The following is an 18997-nucleotide window of genomic DNA, read 5'->3' as shown; positions in this document are numbered from 1 at the left end:
AGAGTGTGTGCATGTGTGCAGGGGAGGGGCAGAGGGAGAGGGAGAATTATTTTTAAGTTTTGGTTTTTTTTAAAATTTATTTACTTTGAGAGAGACTGCAAGCAGGGGAAGAGCAGAGGGAGAGAGGAAGAATCTCAAGCAGGCTCTGTGCTGTCTGTGCAGAGCCTGACACGGGGCTCAAACTCGTGAAACTTTGAGATCATGACCAGAGCCAAAATCAAGAGTCAGACACTTAACCCACTGAGCCACCCAGGCACCCCTGATTCCTTTAGATTTAGATGCGGAGGGACCAAAATGAAAAACTAAAGCGCTGTGATACTTTTCAAAGAATGGTCGCATTAGTTTAAAGATCCACAGTGAACACCTGCTCACCTATGTGATACCGATGCATTGTGTCCAGTGCTCCTGTGGGAGTCATCCCTCCAAAGATGTACAGGTGTTTCCCCACAGCCACAGCTGAGTGGGCAGCACAGGCTGCGGGAGATGCCCCAGTGGGACTTAGCTGCTGCCATTTCATCTCATCTGCCAAGAGAAAGAAAGTGGGTACAACATGGCCTAGAGTATGGATTCAACCTTACTTGTCAGACTTTTGTAGTTGGCAGACCAATCACTGAAGCTCATTCACCAAGCACTCTGAGAAGTATTACAAGGTTTATTACTTGGGGGAGCTTGAGATTCTGTTTGGGTGGTCCGGGGAGGGAGGAGAGGCTCCGGAATCTAGTTTTAACAAGCAGCTCAGGTAATTCTGAGGTAAGTGGTCTTTGGAGCCCACTGAGTGATACTGTCTTTGGTGACTCACCATTTACTATTTTGGAGCCCACAGGAGGGGAGTTCCATGTCTGCGTGTGTGCATTTTATTTTTTTTTTTTAATTTTTTTTTTCAACGTTTTTTTATTTTTTTTATTTTTGGGACAGAGAGAGACAGAGCATGAACGGGGGAGGGGCAGAGAGAGAGGGAGACACAGAATCGGAAACAGGCTCCAGGCTCCGAGCCATCAGCCCAGAGCCTGACGCGGGGCTCGAACTCACGGACCGCGAGATCGTGACCTGGCTGAAGTCGGACGCTTAACCGACTGCGCCACCCAGGCGCCCCCGTGTGTGCATTTTAAATGTTAGCAGTTCCTTAGCAACTCTGTGAGTGCTGGCTAGGCACTAAATATTTTGCTCACTTAATTCTCCTAACAGCCCCAAGAAACTGCTATTACTTCTGTCTACCCTCGTTCTTACATTTGAGGAAATGGAATTAAAGAGGGCGAGGCTTGTCCGAGATCCCACAGCTAGCAAGAAGCACAGCCATGATACTCAGGTCTGACTCTAGAACCTGTGTTCTCTCCACCGTAATGTGCTGCCTCCAACACCTCTCCCAAACTATTTGTGCAAGGATATTTGTGTCTTTTCAAACAAGCATTGAAATGAGGCAAGATAGTATTGGATTTTAGGTTTAGAGAATTACTAGAGTAGGAAAGGAAGAGAAATAACCAGGAAGTAGCTCCTCAGCACAAGGAAATAGGACTTTTTTTTTTTAAGCTTATTTTGGAAAAGAGAGCGCAGGGGTGCACGAGTGCATGTGAGTAGGGGAGGCGCAGAGACTGAGGGAAATAGAGAAACCCAAGCAAGCATAGTGATTTGCTGTCCGCTGCGGGTTCGATCCCACAGGTTCAATTCCACAATCAGTGAGATCAAGACTTGAAATCCAGAGTTGGACCGCTTAACTGACTGAGCCACCCAGGCACCCCAGGACTTTCTTTTTTCTAAATAAGCATTACAACCCCAGCTGACCGCTGCAGGGAACACTTCCGTGAAGATGTTTTCCATTTGTCACTTCAAGGCAGGGGCCCAGCATCTCAGGGTTGGAAGGGAGAATCACTCAGCCCAGCCAAAACTCTAGCCAATATAAGAATCCCAGCCAGTGTCACTTGGCCTCAGATGTCACCAAGCCAGAGAACTCATTGTTGGGCAAGGCAGCCCAATACACTGAGCAGCAGTTCTCATGCCTTCTGCCCACAGCTCCAATTCTTATAGTCTAGGGCAATGCAGAACATGTTCATTTGCTTGTCTGTCCACCCAAGATACACACTCATCACCTGCAATCTGCCAGATACTGTGTTAAGTGCTGGAAACATACCGGGGAAACAGAAAAAGCCTCTGCCCTAAGGGAGCTCATCATCTAAACGAATAACCCAGAATGAGTCCAGGATCTCTAAAACATGTCAGCCCTTCAGACACTGAAAGACGATTCTCACATTCTCCCCAGCTTTCCTCTTCCAGGGGTTTTTAACCATTTAGCATGGCAATTCTGGTCCCCAACGCCCAGACATACTCCGAGGACACACATATCCCTCACGGGCATAGGGTTAATGGCTAATGGCAGTCAGGGAATCCAGTCAGGGAACCCAAAGCATAATGAGTTTTAATGAAAGAGCAGGGTTGTTGGAAGCATAAGAGATAACTAATGGCTGGTACATAGCAAGTACTCAGAAAATTATTGCTTTCATTGGTACTATTATTTATTATTTAGGCCACATTTGCCAGAAATCTAGCCAAGATTCCACTGGCTGGCCAAATTACCCACACTTAAGAGCAAGGCTATATTCTATCAAAGTATATTTTATTTCATTTTAAGCAGATAACTGCCCATGCCCTCTACCCTACTTACTTATATCAATGCAGTGGAGATCATCATAGAATTTGTCCCCTGCCAAGCCTCCATGGATGAAGAGCTTTGTCTCTGCTGCCACCATCACATGACCATGCCGGGGGGATGGAGGTTTTCCAAGGGTCTCTGGCTGTGACCAGGTCAGAGTGTCTAGAAAAGTAGTCATTGGCATCAGATGAAAAAGCTATGAAGCAAGAACATGAGAAATACACCCAAGCTTCACTCCCCAGCAAGCAGAGACGCTGAAAGCAAAAAGTGACCTGGGGACATTCACTCCAACTTGCCAACTCAATCCAGACCTCCTTCCTTCTACAACCTGTAGAGCCTCTGCTTGGACACTTTCAGGGCTGGAGAATTCACTACCTACCACGCCTGCCCATTCTACTGGGCTTTAGGAAACCATTCCTCGCTTTGAATTTAAAAAGACCTCCTTTAAGCTTCAGCCTGGAACTGCAGCAAAATTAAAAAGAATAGTCTGCTTCTTCTGTGACAGACCTCAGAGTCTTTTTTTTTTTCTTTCCCAAGACAATACCCTTAATTGACTTGCTGGAAGCATGGGAAAATAAGGCTACTTTTGAAGTTAGCAGGGCCTGCTGGAGCCACAGTATAGGATAACAGACCAGGGAAGTTGGAGTGAAAACTGGGTCATTTCACTGAATAACTTCGTGGCCTTGCACCAGTTAATTCTCTAAGCTCTAGCCTCTACAGGTATAAAATGGGGATAGAGATAATACCTCCTTCTCAGGGTTGAAGTATGCATCAAATGAGATAAGCACAGACAAAGTATTCAATACATGAGAGTTTGTGTGAGAATTACTGTTTGTGGTACGCCTAAAGGTTGTGCACGGAGCCCCACCGTTCAAAGGAATACAATCTGAAATAATCTGAAAAAGGTTTATGCATAAACACGTTCATCATGGCATTGTTTGTAATAAAGAATGGAAAATAGCTTAAGTGCACAGACAAGTGAATAGTTGTTATTGCTACAGTCATGATAGAATACTGTGCATTTATTTAAAATGTTGAAGAGTGGAGGGGTCCCTGGGTGGCTCAGCCGGTTGAGCTTCTGGCTCTTGATTTTCCTCTCAGGTCATGTTCTCACAGGTTTGCGAGTTTGAGCCCCATGTCAGGCTCTGTGCTGGTAGTGCAGAGCCTGCTTGGGATTCTCTCTCTCTCCCCTCCCCCACTCACCATCTTTCTCCCTCTATCTCTCTCTCAAATAAATAAATAAACTTAAAAAAAAAAAGCAAAAAAAAAAATGTCGAAGATTGGGGCGCCTGGCTGGCTCCGTTGGTAGAGCATGTGACTCTTAATCTCAGGGTCATGAGTTCAAGCCCCACGTTGGGTGTGGAGCCTACTTAAAATAAACAAACAAACAAACAAATAAATAAATAAATAAATAAAATTGTTGAAGACTTCATGATCACAGGAGAACTGTGCTTAAGTGAAAAATACAAGACACAAATATTACATATGAAATTATTTCTGCTTTTTCTTTTTTTTTTTTTTAATTTTTTTTTTTTAATGTTTATTTATTTTTGAGACAGAGAGAGACAGAGCATGAACGGGGGAGGGGCAGAGAGAGACGGAGACACAGAATCGGAAACAGGCTCCAGGCTCTGAGCCTTCAGCCCAGAGCCCAAAGCGGGGCTCGAACTCACCGACCACGAGATCGTGACCTGAGCTGAAGTCGGACGCTCAACCGACTGAGCCATCCAGGCGCCCCTAACTTTTATTTTTAAAAATATTTGTTAATGTTTACTTATTTTTTTTTTTAAATTTTTTTTTTCAACGTTTTTTATTTATTTTTGGGACAGAGAGAGACAGAGCATGAACGGGGGAGGGGCAGAGAGAGAGGGAGACACAGAATCGGAAACAGGCTCCAGGCTCCGAGCCATCAGCCCAGAGCCTGACGCGGGGCTCGAACTCACGGACCGCGAGATCACGACCTGGCTGAAGTCGGACGCTTAACCGACTGCGTGACCCAGGCGCCCCATGTTTACTTATTTTTGAGAGCGAGACAGACAGAGCACGAGCAGGGGAGGGGCAGAGAGAGAGGGAGCCCCCAGAATCTGAAGCAGGCTCCAGGCTCTGAGCTGCCAGCACAGAGCCCCATGCGGGGCTCGAACCCACAAACTGTGAGATCATGACCCGAACCAAAGTCAGGCTCTCAACCGACTGAACCACCCAGGCGCCCCTATTTCTGCTATTTTGTAAAAAAAAAATTTAATTAAGTAAGCTCTGCCCCCAATGTGAGGCTTGAACTCATGATCCTGAGATTAAGAGTCACTATGTTCTCACGGTTTGTGAGTTTAAGCCGCACATAAGGCTCTGTACTCACAAGTGTGGAACCTGCTTGAGATTCTCTCTTTCCCTCCCTTTTTGCCCCTGCCCTACTCTCACTCTCTCAAAATAAATAAACTTACGAAACTTTTTTTGAAATAAAAAGTGCTTTAAAAGAATTGCAAACACCATTCTTTCTGGAAAGAGAAAAGTCATACTATACTCTGTCTCCAGTCTTCCAATTTCACTTTATAAGTTTGAAAGTTTGCTTACTGTATCTTCTCAACAAAAGGCTACATCTCTCTTAAAAAACACACACGAGGGGCGCCTGGGTGGCTCAGTCGGTTGAGCGTCCGACTTCGGCTCAGGTCAAGATCTTGCGGTCCGTGAGTTCGAGCCCCGTGTCGGGTTCTGGGCTGATGGCTCAGAGCCTGGAGCCTTGTTTGTAACACATACAAAAATTAATTTATGTTCACTGTGGCGCTGTCAGCAAAAAGTCAATCAGTAAGAAAATGACTGAATAAATAAGGAATACCCACAGGATATGCTCTACAAGGAAACCGGTTGTGACTTAGAAGACATCCATGATGGATGATTAAATGAAGGGATGATAACACAGTTCATGTCCCTTGGGTGCCCCCTATATGCCAGGCACTGTGCTATGCACTATATGACATTATCTTATTTAATCTTCCCAGTTCTTTTTAGTAGGGGCACTATTACCATTTCTATTTTACAGATCAACAAACCTAGACCTAGAAAGATTAACTAGTCACAAGTAATACAGGGGTGCCTGGGTGGCTCAGTCGATTAAACATCTGGCTCTTGATCTCAGCCCAGGTCTTGATCTCAGGGTTGTGAGTTCAAGTCCCGTGTTGGGCCCCATGTCGGGCTCAGCACTGGGCGTGAAGCCTACTTAAAAAAAAAAAGCAATACAGAAAGTATGTGTCAGATCTGGTCCTGAGTCCAGGTTATGTGGCTACAAAGGGCATGTTTTCAACTACTAAGATTTAGCCTCACCCCTGCAAAAGTAAGCTATAGAACTGTATTTATTATCTGATTCCATGTATGTGTTTTAAAGTTTTTATGTAACTTCAAAATTCATAGAAATTTCATAAACGCATAAGAATGTCCGGAAGGAGACATTAGGAACAGCTAACAATGTTTACCTCTGTTTATGTAGTGGGAAGGAAAAGCTAAAGGGGAAACTCGTACTATTTTCTTTATAAATGACACTTTATGTTAAAGTGATCATTTATACCTTTTTAAATGCAAATTTTGCTGTGGGAAGAAGATATTAGCTAAGGGATACACCGAAGACATCTAGAAGAGAGACACTCAGACAAAGTGTCATTTTCTAACCTCTTCTTCCTACACCAGGTAAGCTGTAGGCCAGGGTGGCTCTGACCTGGCAAGTGGCAACCCTGGGGTGCCCTCCAGTCCATACTTGCGTCAAACACATGCAGCTTCACATCCTGCACAGGCTGGGCGCCTCTCTCTCCGCCCCCAAAGACATACAGCTGGTTTCCAATGGCTGCAGACGATGTGTGGAATGTTCTTGGGCATGGCGGGGGGCTGGTCACCTCCGGCATGGTCCAAGTCCTGGTTTCTGGTTTAGAGAGAGAAGGCAGTCACCTAAAATATCCAGGCTGATGGGCCTCTCATCTTGACTCTGAGGCCAGGCAGGGTTACCTTTCATACCCCTATCCCCAAGGGGGACAGCAAAGGCCTAGGCAGGGTTCTTGTGCCACCAAAGTCAAGGAGGGGTAGTGGGTGATACTTAGAATTTTCCCAGATAGAGGCAAATCCCCAAGATTGAAAAAGTCACACATGCAATTAAGAATGAGGTCGATTTGATTTTGGAGGCCTTCCTTCAAACGTCCTCTCTGAACGCTCTTCTGCTTTGCTGACTACCCTGCCCTGTGCCCATTCAGAGGAGACCAACATCTGCTAAAATGCATACCCACTAGAAGTGAGAACTAAATGTGCCAAATTACCCCAGACTATGTGGCATTAAAAGAAAGTAGACAAAGTTATCACAGTTTCAGTAGTAATAATAATAGTTCCTTATAAATAGTAAGTGCTAAGTAAATAGTAGTTCTCCATTTTACAGATAAGAGAATTGAAGCGGAGACAGATGAAGTCATTTGTTTAAAATGACATGGCTAGGGGCACCTGGCTGGCTCAGTCAGTGGAGCGTGTGACTTTTGATTTTGGGGTTGTGAGTTTGAGCCCAACGTTGGGTGTAGAGATTTACTTAAAAAAAAAAATAAAATCTTGGGGCACCTGGGTGGCTCAGATGGTTAAGGGTCCGACTTTGGCTCCAGTAGTGATCTCACGGTCTGTGGGTTTGAGCCCCACGTCGGGCTCTGTGCTGACAGCTCGGAGCCTGCTTCAGATTCTGTGTCCCACTCTCTCTCTGCCCCTCCCTTGCTCATGCTCTGTCTCTCTCTCTCACAAATAAAATAAACAAGGGGGACAAAACAGAAGAGACTCATAAACATGGAGAACAAACTGAGGGTTGCTGGAGGGGTTGTGGGAGGGGGGATGGGCTAAATGGGTAAGGGGCATTAAGGAATCTACTCCTGAAATCATTGTTTCACTATATGCTAACTAATTTGGATGTAAGTTTAAAAAAATAAAAAAATTAAATTTAAAAAAAATGATAAAATAAAATAAACATTGAAACATTTTTAAAAAAAACAAATAAAAAATAAAATCTTAAAAAAAAAATAAAGGGACATAGCTAATAAATGGCTGACTTGGGATTCAAATTCCATCTTGATAACACCAAGATCTAGGTGTTTTCCACTCGTCTGACTTGAGAATAAAATTTCACCACCTTGGGAGGTGCACAGAAGCTTATTTCTTTTTAGAGTGAAGCATGAGTTTTATAGAAACAGATGCATTACATTGAGTATCTTCCTTGTGCAGAATCATTGCCCTTAACCTTCTGTCTTGTCATTATCCACTCAACTCTAGCAGGTGGCTGGAAAGTATCCTCATTTTGCAGATGAGGGAACTGAAGCTCGAAACATGCAAGTTCTTTCCCCCAGGTCACAGTGCTTGTGAGTAGCAGAGCAGAGGTTTGAACTCAGTTCTGTCAAGACTCCCACACTCGTGCACTGCAACACACCAGGGATTATTTCTTGTCTAGGAAATTCTGTGCCTTTTGTAAAGGTCTTCACTCAGTACACAGAGTACCACAGGAAGCATCTGGAATATGTATTGGACTCAAACATGAACCTTGAGATGAAACAAGTCTCAGCCTATATCTAAAGCAAAATGTCATTATCTCTATAGCTACAGACCTTGGAGAGCTTTTGGATCTTGGGGGTGGGGGGTTAGTCGATGCTCAACCTCCAGGACCAGAAGATCCTGGGACTGTGTTGCTGCCAAGTCAAACGCTGGCACAAATAATCACAAAGGACTCCTAAGCCATTTGGCGGACTAGCCTTAGTAACAAAACAGCTAATGATTCACTCACATTTTTCCTATATCTTGGGCATGGTGTCAAATTATACTATCTAGGAGAGAAAACGGATCTGGTAGAAAATCAATTCCTCTGACAGACGCTTTCCAAATTCTCTGTATTTTATTCAAGTGGATGCCATCATTGAAAGTCAGAAGCCCAGGGATCCAGAACTGATTTCCATCTGCCAAGCCACAGTTACGTCAACTGCCACCACCACAATTATTGAGCATTAACTATGTGCCAGATACTGAGTTTATTTGAATCCTTGCCAAACTTAACCAGGTAGAAACTATTACTATCCCCAAATGACAGAAGACCAACTGTCTGCAAACAAGCATCTTAGTGATAGAGCACTGGGCAAGAGTTGACTGGCATGTGAAAATGTCCAGGTTGCTAATCGTTAACAAAGTGCATAGTTAAAGAATTAGATATAAGCTTTTTGGGCTATCCAATTAGCAGTGTTTAAAAATGATAAATTCAGGGGCGCCTGGGTGGCTCAGTCAGTTAATCATCTGACTCTTGGTTTCAGCTCAGGTCATGATCTCATGGTTGTGAGATAGAGCCCCACGTCGGGCTCCATGCTGGATATGGAGCCTGCTTGGGATTCTCTCTCCTCCCTCCCCTTCCTCTCCCCTGTTCACTGTCTCTCTCTCTCTCTCAAAAAAAAAAAAAAAAAAAAAAAAAAAAAGATAAATTCAAGGGTGGCTGGCTGGCTCAGTCAGTGGGGCATGCAACTCTTGATCTCGGGGTTGTGAGTTCAAGCCCCACCTTGGGCATAGAGATTACTTAAAAATAAAATATTTTTTAAAAAAAGATAAATTCAAAGTCAGCCAGGAGTGAAAATGCACTATTAAACACAGCTGGAGAGAGAAGCAGTTGGAAAATTCTGGAGAGCAATTGGGTAGCATGTATCAAAAGTCTTAAAGTTCACAGTGTTTTGTTTTGTTTTAGCAGAACAAAGGAGATAGAAGTTTACTGAATATACCACAATGGAATGGCAGGCAGAACAGCAGAGGAAAGGCTGTCGGGCTCAATGTTTTATATAGTCTTTTTATTCCTAGGCATGAATTCTAAGCAAATAATTGTCAGTGACTTCTGAACAAAGATGTTCACTGCTTTGTTATTTATAATGGTGTAAATCTGACAACCAAATGATGGTATTGTCACAAAATGGAGTATCATGCAGCCATTAAAGGTGATGTTACAGCAATGTCAGCAGGAAGTAATTTCTGCAGTAATTATGAATTTTAAAAGGAAAAAGGTACAACAGTGTGCTGGTGAAATAGTATGAACTCAGGCTTACAAAAATGCAGAGAAATAAAAGAAAGGAAGTACTGAGATGTTCTCAGTAGCCTTAATGTCACAGGATTGTGGATGCCTTTTGTCCATTTATTTACACTTTCCAAAAATTTTTTTTAATTTGCTTTCAACGTTTATTTTTAAATTTTTTTTAATGTTTATTTATTTTTGACAGAGAGAGAGAGAGAGAGAGAGAGAGAGATGGAGCATGAGCGGGGGAGGGGCAGAGAGAGAGAGGGAGACACAGAGTCCGAAACAGGTTCCAGGCTCTGAGCTGTCAGCACAGAGCCCGACTCGGGGCTCGAATTCATGGACCGCGAGATCATGACCTGAGCTGAAGTCAGACGCTCAACTGACTGAGCCACCCAGCTGCCCCCACTTTTCAAATATTTTAAAATGAATTTTATTTATTTATTTATTTACTTACTTATATTTATTTATATATGTATTTTTTGAGAGAGAGAGAGAGCCTGTGCTAGAGAGGGAGAGGGGTAGAGGGGGGGAGAGAGAGAAAATCTTAAGCAGGCTCCACACTCAGCACAGAACCTGATGTGCAGGCTCAATCCCACGACCGTGAGATCATGACCTGAGCCAAAATCAAGGGTCGGATACTCAACCGACTAAGCCACCCAGGCGCCCTTTATTATATTTATAAAGAGAAAACAACAACAACAAAATTTTAATTATAATTTGTAACAAAAGACAAGTCCACCTCCCATGGGTGGTTCAGCAACAATCTCTTAGAAGAGATGTTCCCAAACTGCTTTGTCAGTGAGAAAACTGCCAGTGAGACTGGGTAGGAACTTTGCACTGTTTGGCTAAAAGAAACATAATCGGAGGATCTAGGTCAGGGTTTCTTAACTTTGGCACCATTGGCATTTGAGACTAGATAATTTGCTATTCTGGGGGGCTGTCCTGGGCATTGCAGGGGGGACAGCAGCATCTCTGTCCTCTGCCCACTAGATGCGAGTAGCAACTGCCCATGCTCCACGTTTGATCACCCAAAATGTGTCCAGACATGGCCAATTGTCCCCTGAGGGACACAATCGCCCCCAGTTAAGACCCCCTGATCTAGCTGACAGGTTCTAGGCTAGCTTAGTCACTGACTCTCTTAGGACTTTAGGAAAGTCACTTCCCCTGGACCTGGGTCGCCCACTTGGCATAACTGTTCTCTGAAGTTTCTTCCAGTTTTGGCTTTTAACAAATTGATAATTGCAAATGTTATGAGATGAGGGGGTGGGGGAAATGCAATTCTGTTCTTTTCAGATTTTGCCAGAAGTTAAAATTTCTGTTTTCTATGAGGCCAGCAAGTTAAACAGATTATTCAGTACAATCCAAATGAGTTTTGCTATAGGAATTGGAATTGGATTTCTTTCCTTAGGTAAATAAAAGAACCTTTGGCTACTTACCAGGATTTAGAACTTGAAGGCAATTTCGATTTCCTGACTGGTCAGCACCTCCAAACACCCAGATGGTATGAGGAGCACAAGAGGGAACAAAGCTGGCATGCTCGTACCGGGGCAAGAGGCCCTCCGAGGTGGCTAAATCCCACCGGTGTGTTCCTAGAAAACATTTCACTCAGTTCCTGCACTGGAACTGCCACTGTAGTTTATGTCAGTTGACAAACTTGGGGGAGAGTAGTGAGGAGAAAAAGTCGAAAGCATAACCACCACAACCATCAGATCACTGGCAGGGAATATGGTCAAATTCCAAAAAGTTCTATAATAGAATTTCGGGGGCTGTCTGCCTAGTCTATAAACCCTCCTCTATGGAAACTGTCCCCATTCTCCCAACCAGGGGGGTAGAGATCCCAGAAGATCTGTTTGTACTACACCTTGACTTTCTAGCTTCAGCTCATTGGGTCAAAGGTAGTTACTTGACCCCAAATGGGTCAGATCTTCCCTCCAGAGAATCTGGAATTCGAACAGATTTCTGGATTTCTTCTTGCATGTATGGAGAAGCAGCTAAAGCCAAAGTATGGAGAAGAGAAAGAAAGAAACATCTACATAAAGAAGATCTTGGGGTCGTGGGAGGGGGGATGGGCGAAATGGGTAAGGGGCACTAAGGAATCTACTCCTGAAATCATTGTTGCACTATATGCTAACTAATTTGGATGTAAATTTAAAAAAAATAAAAAACAAAACAAGTTAAAATTTAAAAAAAAGAAAAGAAATACCAAATAACTACAAAAAAAAAAAAAAAAGTTCTCCTCAGAGATGAGGGAGGAGGTAGATGATCTCTGACAGTTTTCCAATTCCTGCTTCTACTCTCTCCTGAGTCTAGGCTTTATCTCCTATGTTTAGATTCTTTCCTTTTTTTTGCTGGTTTAAGAGAGTTTCTGTTACCTGCAGCTAAATGATTTCTGGCTAAAACAAGCTCACAACTGCTCAGGGAAGTAAGACAGTAGCCCCATTTTATAGGACACTGAAGCCCAAATGGTTTACACAGGTTAACCAGAGTCACAAAGCTAGTAATAATAGGTCACACCAAAAATATAAGCGGACTACTCAGCGAGTTTCTTGAGGGCTGGAAGAAATTTTAATTGCCTTTGAATTCCTAGTGCAGGGTGTAGAAATTCAAGTGCCTACATAGGAGGGAACGTGGCAAGTTGGGGGATGAGAACCCCATTTGATAGGCGGGGCAGCTCAGTGCCAAAAATCTGTTGCCATGTAGACATACAGGCCTACTGATGTCAGAGCTTCCAAAATCATCAAGAGAAGCCAAACCATCTCAATTTTTATATGTAGACCCTTGTACGTTTGGTTGGTAAACAACTTAGATTAAATCAATAATAGCGACTTTGCATGGGCCTAACAAAACACGTATGGGGGTCTGCCATCGTGTAAAGCACATGGTGGTCACCATCCGTTCGTTTTCCATTCATCATCCATCTATCCAAATACTTAGAAAGCACCTACTCTGTGCCAGGTGCTATGGTAGTGGCTGGGGGTACAGTGATGAGTAATATAACCATGTTCCTTGTTTCCAAAGAGCTTATACTCCTGTGGGGAAGACGGATAAGAAATAATCACACGTGGTAAGAGCTGTGAAGTGGAATAAGGATGGGGAAGTACAGGATACTATGGAAATCTAGAGGGTGGTTGTGACATTGTGATTTATTATTAAGAAATTGGGGCGCCTGGGTGGCTCAGTCGGTTGGGCGTCCGACTTCGGCTCAGATCATGATCTCGCGGTCCGTGAGTTCGAGCCCCGCGTCGGGCTCTGTGCTAACAGCTCAGAGCCTGGAGCCTGTTTCAGATTCTGTGTCTCCCTCTCTCTCTGACCTTCCCCCATTCATGCTCTGTCTCTCTCTGTCTCAAAAATGAATAAACGTTAAAAAAAATTAAAAAAAAAAAAAAAAAAGAAACATATATGTGATCTTGGGGCACCTGGGTAGCTCAGTCGGTTAAACATCTGACTCTTGATTCCGGCTCAGGTCATGATCTCACGGTTCGTGAGATCAAGCCCCGCATCTGTTGTCAGCACAGAGCCTGCTTGGGATTCTCCCTCTCCCCGTCTCTCTCTCAAAATAAATAAAAAATATAAAAAAGAAAGAAAGAAAGAAAGAAAGAAAGGAAGGAAGGGAGGAAGGAAGAAATATATATGTGATCTCTGTCAGTTCCAGGCACAGAGCTCTTAAAACCCTTGGAATTTCCCAAGTGATAAGATTGAAAAGGGTGTCTTTTATAAAAAGCCCCTGTCAACCACACCTGGATTTATGTTTACGAGGTGACTTCTGGAAAGCCCTAAGGATGGGGGCTGGTTGCCAGGGGAACCAACCATATGATTAGAGGGTTGGAACTTTCACCTAGCCTCCCACATCCACCTCTGGGAAAGGCTGAATCAATCACCAATGGCCAGTAATTTAATCAATCATGCCTGCATAAAGAAGCCTCCAGAAAAAACCAGGTATTTGGTGAGCGTCCAGGTCGGTAACCACAAGGAGGTACTGGGAGGATTGTGCACCCTCAGAGTAAGGATGCTCTGTGCCCTTCTCCCCATACCTTGCCCTATGCATCTCTTCTATCTGGCTGTTCCTGAGTTATATCCTTTTATAATAAAGCAGTAATCTAATATGTAAGCTATTTTCCTAAGTTCTGTAAGCCACTCTAGCAAATTAATGGAACCGTAGGGATCATGGGACTCTCCAATTTATAGCTGGTAGGTCAGAAGCATAGGCAACAGCCTGGACTTGGGGTTAGCATCTGCAGTGGGACAGGGGCAGGACAGTTCTATGGGACCGAGCCCTTAACCTGTGAGAATGTGATGCTAAGTCCAACTGGATCTTGTCAGAACTGAATCGAGTTGTAGGACACCCAGCGGGTGTTGCAGAATTGTTTGGTATGGGGAAAGACTCCCAGACGTTTGGTGGCCAGAAATAAAGTATTGAGACTAGTGCTGGGAGGAGAGACAGGAGTAGAGAAGGAAAACAGGATTTCTCCTTTCCAGTGGTACTGCCTAAACTAGCCCAGAAGTATCAGGGAAAGCTTTCTGATGGAAGTGGCAGTTAATGTGGGATCTGAAAGAGGAATAGTAGCCAGGTGATAAGGAAAGGGAAGAGCCTTCCAAGCAGAGGGAACTATAGGTGCAAAGGCTTGGAGGCCAGAATTTAAGACATGTTCAAGGAACTGAAAGATACTCAGGGTAGCAAATATGGGTTTGGGAGAGCCAAGAAAGGAGCTGGGAAAGGCTTGAAATGTAGGAATGACATGGTCAGATTTGTATTTTAGACAATACTGTCTAGGTATGGAAGATGCACGTACGGTGCATTTACGGGGTAAACTTGGAAGCAGGGAGACCAGAAAAGAGGCTGTTGTTATGTCCAGTTGAAGAGTAATAATGTTTAGGGGGTACCTGGGTGGCTCAGTCAGTTAAGTGTCTGACTCTTGATTTTGGCTCAGGTCATGATCTCGCTGTTGGTGGGTTCGAGCCCCTCACTGGGCTCTGTGCTGACAGTGCAGAGCCTGTTTGGGATTTTCTCCCTCTCTCCCTCTCTCTCTGTCCCCGCCCCCCTCAAAACAAACAAACAAACAAACAAACTTTAAGGGCGCCTGGGTGGCTCAGTCGGTTAAGCATCCGACTTCGGCTTAGGTCATGATCTCGCGGTTTGTGAGTTCGAGCCCTGCGTCGGGCTCGGTGCTGGCAGCTCAGAGGCTGGAGCCTGCTTCGGATTCTGTGTCTCCTCCTTTCCCTGCCCCTCCCATGCTCATGCTCTGTCTCTCTCTGTCTCTTAATAATAAATAAAAGTTAAAAAAAAAAAATAAGCAAACAACTTCAGGGACACCTGGGTGGTTAAGTGTCTGACTCTTGGTTTCAGTTCAAGTCATGGTCTCATGGTCCTTGAGATTGAGCCCCGCAAAGGCCTCCGCACTGTCAATGTGGAGCTTGCTTGGGATTTTCTCTCCTCTCTCTGGGCCCTTCTCCCTGGCTTGCTCGCTCTCTTTCAAAATAAATAAATCAACATTAAAAAAACTCTTTAAAAAAACAGACAGGCTTTAAAACAAAAAGAGAGAGAAATAAAAATGCTTGGACTGCAGTCATAGTAGTGGAAATGGACAGATGTGGATGAAGATAGAGACGTTTAGGGCTTGGTGATTAATGAATTATGTGGATGGAAGAGGAGGTGGAGCCATCAATATCTCCCAGAAAAATATCTGATGAAGCAATGGTTGGATGTCCGGGGCTCTATAGAGACTCTTTCACCCCCCAAAATGAGGTATTGGTTGGTGGACGTCTGCTGAGACGTTAGGGGCCTCTCAGTGACGTTCATTTTCTTAGAGGAAAACCCTGCTCTCTGGTCTCAACCAGTGTTCTTACGAATGGTCTGGTCATGGCCGGTAGCACAAGCCCTGCTCTCTGGCCACAGGGCACGGGCTCCGCAGCTGCTGGTCTTACCCAGATCCATGGTGTGCACATCTGAGAAGCTCCTGCTTGGATCTGCTCCCCCAACAATGAAGACCTTCCCTCTCTTGGCATCACCAACTGGGGGTAAATATGAACAGCTGTGGCCAACCCGAGCACAGGGGCTGTCTCCAGGGGGGGTCAAGGTGTACCTGCCAAAGGAAGGATGTATTCAGGAGACCTGAGCGGAGAATAAACGGGGCCGTGTGTTTTTTCCACTCCTCATGAAATACTCACCAGAATGAAGAGTCTTATACATACACCCACCTTAAGTTGTATCCACCAAGGCAGTATTTCCCTCATTGATAATTGTCCCTACATTTGCACATAACCTTTGACTTTTCAATTTTGTCCCCACTTGTAGCTCACATTCACCTAATGGGGTTGCACTGGACTAGTAATTGTCCCCATTTGGCAGACAGGGAAACTGACACCCAGAGAAGTTCAGTGGTGTGTCCCAGCACGAGATGGTACCTGTGAGCATGGTTTGTGAATTCCCAGCTCAGGTGCTTTTGAGATGTGTGACCTTTTAGAAGTCATTTAACCTTTCTGAACCTTAGTTTCCTCATTTGGACAGTGAGGTTGGCAATAGTTCTTTGCTGTGAAGGTAAGATGAAGTCTTGTAACAGTGCAGGGAAGGACTCAGTAAATGGTGGCTGGAGCTTTATGGCCTCTCACGTAGGAACATACAGCCCCAACGATCCTGCCGCTAACCCATGATGCTCTGTCAAGGAATATTCTCCAAAATGTATAGATTTTAAGAGCTTTTCCAGATTACTCAGAAAGCTTGACTCAGAAGCCAGAGCTAGGACTCTGAAAAAATCAAATACAGGATCCATTCATCCCATTCTCTAAAGTCACTCTGAATGCCAACCAAAAAACATAATTCAAACTTCCCGGTTGGAAAAGAAAATTCGGTAGCTATTTTTCAGGTACTGGCTCATTAGACCTCTCAGGCATCTGGTACTCCTGACTCTTTCCTCTTTCTTGTACCTTTCTCCTCACCTGGCTTCCCCACATCCCTTCCTTTTGGTTCTCTACCCATTGTTCTGGCTGCTCTTTTCTGTTTTCTTGCTCTGACTCCTTTCCTACCAGCTTTCTCCTAACCCTTAATACCCTTGGATTCTCTTCTCAGTCTGTGTTCACTTACCCTGTCAAGTTCATCTGCACTGATGGTCTCAATTTACCACCCATCTACATACTCATCAGCGATTTCCAGTCTCAATTTCTTTTCCAGATCCCTCTTCTGATAACCAGATTCACATACCCTATGATCACCTGATGATTACTAACAATGTACCGTGTAGGCTGTGAACTTCGTTACAATCCTGGTTTCCCTTAATCTGTACAAAACCCCTTTGAGGACGGTACTATTATCACCATCTGATTTTTACAACTGAGAACCCGAGACTTAGAAAGGTTAAATAACTTACCCAAGAGCACACAGCCACCCAGATACGTGGTGAATACGACAGAAAGTCCCTGCCTTCAGAGCCCTCACAGACTAGTTGGGAAGAGAAACATTAAACAGGTAGTTTCACAAATACCCATTTTATTTTAATTGTGCTATAAAGGAGTACAGGATATATATAGGGATATATACTATGAGAACATATCCTAAGGGGACCTCAGCCTGTAAGGAGAGGTGTGAGAGGGAGGGGGTCAGAGAAGTCTTCCTGAAGAAGCACCATTTGAACTGAGCTCTGAAGTATGAGAACTTAGGTGGACAAAGAGAGGAATGAAAAGATGGAGGGAAAGAGTGACCCAGGTAGAGATCAGCACATACAGTACCTGAGTGGGCAGTGCAAGGCATGTTAACGAAGAGAAAGAGAACAAAGGATGAGTAAGGGTACCTGAGGTTGGAAAAGACAGGCAGGGACAGGTGGGCCATTTTAAGGACTCTGGTTTTTATCTTAAGATCAAAGAGACACAAAAGGGTTTTAAACCAGGGAATGCCAGGAGCAGATTTACGTTGGCTAGAGAGCAGGAGGGGACATGGGGAAGCCAAACTGGAGACCCTCCTCTCCAAGGTCCTGCAGAAGCATTGTCTCCTCTCTACAGCCTTCTGTGAGCCCTCCTTCAGTACTGATCACACTCACCGCCACCACCTGCTTAGTCCGTAACCCCCACTACTAGGAGACTATTCACCTTTGTACCCTCAGCACCTACACAGCAGCTGCCCGTCAGGCCATTGTTAGTTGAATAAAGCGTTGGTTGAGCAAGCAACCAAGAAGCAGTAAGGCCAGTTTAATCCAAATCCAATTCCCTGAGAATCTTAAAAATGAGTCACAGCTTGAGGGAAGACACAGTGTTGGAGCTGTGGATGCCAGATGGTCAGTGCCTTATTCTTCCTAGTAAATGGATTTTAATAAAATCAACATCTGCTCTGTGATAATTATTGCCCCACTATCTTTCCTCTGAAGACCTTTTCAGACAGTTTGAGTCTAATTACCAGCAACTACAGACAGCTTCGTCTCTACCCTTTCACAGAGATGATCAAATATGTTAGTAAACTACTTATAAATGAAACAAAAACTCTTGTTTTTCTCTGTCTGAATCCTTCCTTACAGACCATGTTGCTTTCCTGGGCTTGTCTCCAGGCCCCAAGACTGGCAGCAGCTTCATGGTGTCCTATGCATAAGAAAAAAAGGCACTTTTTAGACACACAGGACAAATCAGGTCACTTCCTTCTTTAAAACCTTTCCTTTTGATGTGCTGATTTCTAGGGCTTGGTTCATCTGAATAAGCATTACCAAACTTTTTATATAAACTTAAATTTGGGAGGCAAATATAACACAACTTTATTGACACAATTACAGGGTTTTTCTTTATTATGTTTTATTTATTTTTGAGAAAGAGAGACAGAGGGTGAGCAGGGGAGGGGCAGAGAGAGAGGGAGACACAGAATCCGAAACAGGCTCCAGGCTCTGAGCTATCAGCAAAGAGCATGACGTGGGACTCCAACTCACAAACTGTGAGATTATGACCTGAGCCAAAGTCAGGTGCCTAACTGACTAAGCTACCCAGAGGCCCCCAATTACAGAGGTTTTTTGGCTAAAGTTTTCTGTGTGTCTGTGATTTTCATGGAGAAGGGACATATGTCAAAATATTTTCAGGGGTGGGGCGCCTGGGTGGCTCAGTGAGTTAAGCGCCTGACTCTTGATTTTGGCTGAGGTCATGATCTCACAGTTGGGGGGATCAAGCCCCATGTCAGGCTTTGCACTGACAGCACAGAGCCTGCTTGGGATTCTCTCTCTCTTCCTCTATCTCTGCCCCCCCCCCCCCCCATGCTCTAGCACTCTCTCTCAAAATAAATAAACATTAAAAAAATATTTGCAAGGGTCATAAGATGTTTATACTCATCAAAAGATAAAATATTTTAT

The 18997-nt window shown here is 44.2% G+C and overlaps 1 protein-coding gene across 4 annotated transcripts in view; it reads right to left on the bottom strand.

Annotated features, from left to right (window-relative positions):
- The window catches only part of RABEPK (Rab9 effector protein with kelch motifs), a 31114-nt gene that overhangs the window by 5370 nt on the left and 6747 nt on the right, over positions 1 to 18997 (bottom strand). For 3 of the 4 annotated variants that reach the window (XM_019421150.2, XM_019421149.2, XM_019421151.2), the window contains exons 2-7: positions 18187 to 18245; positions 15609 to 15766; positions 11123 to 11275; positions 6387 to 6548; positions 2657 to 2806; positions 373 to 522 (exon numbers count right to left, since the gene is read on the bottom strand). In XM_019421150.2, the coding sequence (XP_019276695.1) occupies positions 373 to 522; positions 2657 to 2806; positions 6387 to 6548; positions 11123 to 11275; positions 15609 to 15766; positions 18187 to 18239 (826 nt within the window). In that variant the 5' untranslated portion in view covers positions 18240 to 18245. The remainder of the gene's footprint in view (positions 1 to 372; positions 523 to 2656; positions 2807 to 6386; positions 6549 to 11122; positions 11276 to 15608; positions 15767 to 18186; positions 18246 to 18997) is intronic. The other variant, XM_019421155.2, reaches the window with a different exon arrangement.

Source organism: Panthera pardus, unplaced genomic scaffold, assembly GCF_024362965.1.
Source record: "Panthera pardus isolate Hobbes unplaced genomic scaffold, ASM2436296v1 HiC_scaffold_20, whole genome shotgun sequence".
NCBI classification, from domain to species: Eukaryota; Metazoa; Chordata; class Mammalia; order Carnivora; family Felidae; genus Panthera; species Panthera pardus.
The sequence above is the reverse complement of the archived record's forward strand: the minus strand, read 5'-3'. Positions and strand labels throughout refer to the sequence as shown.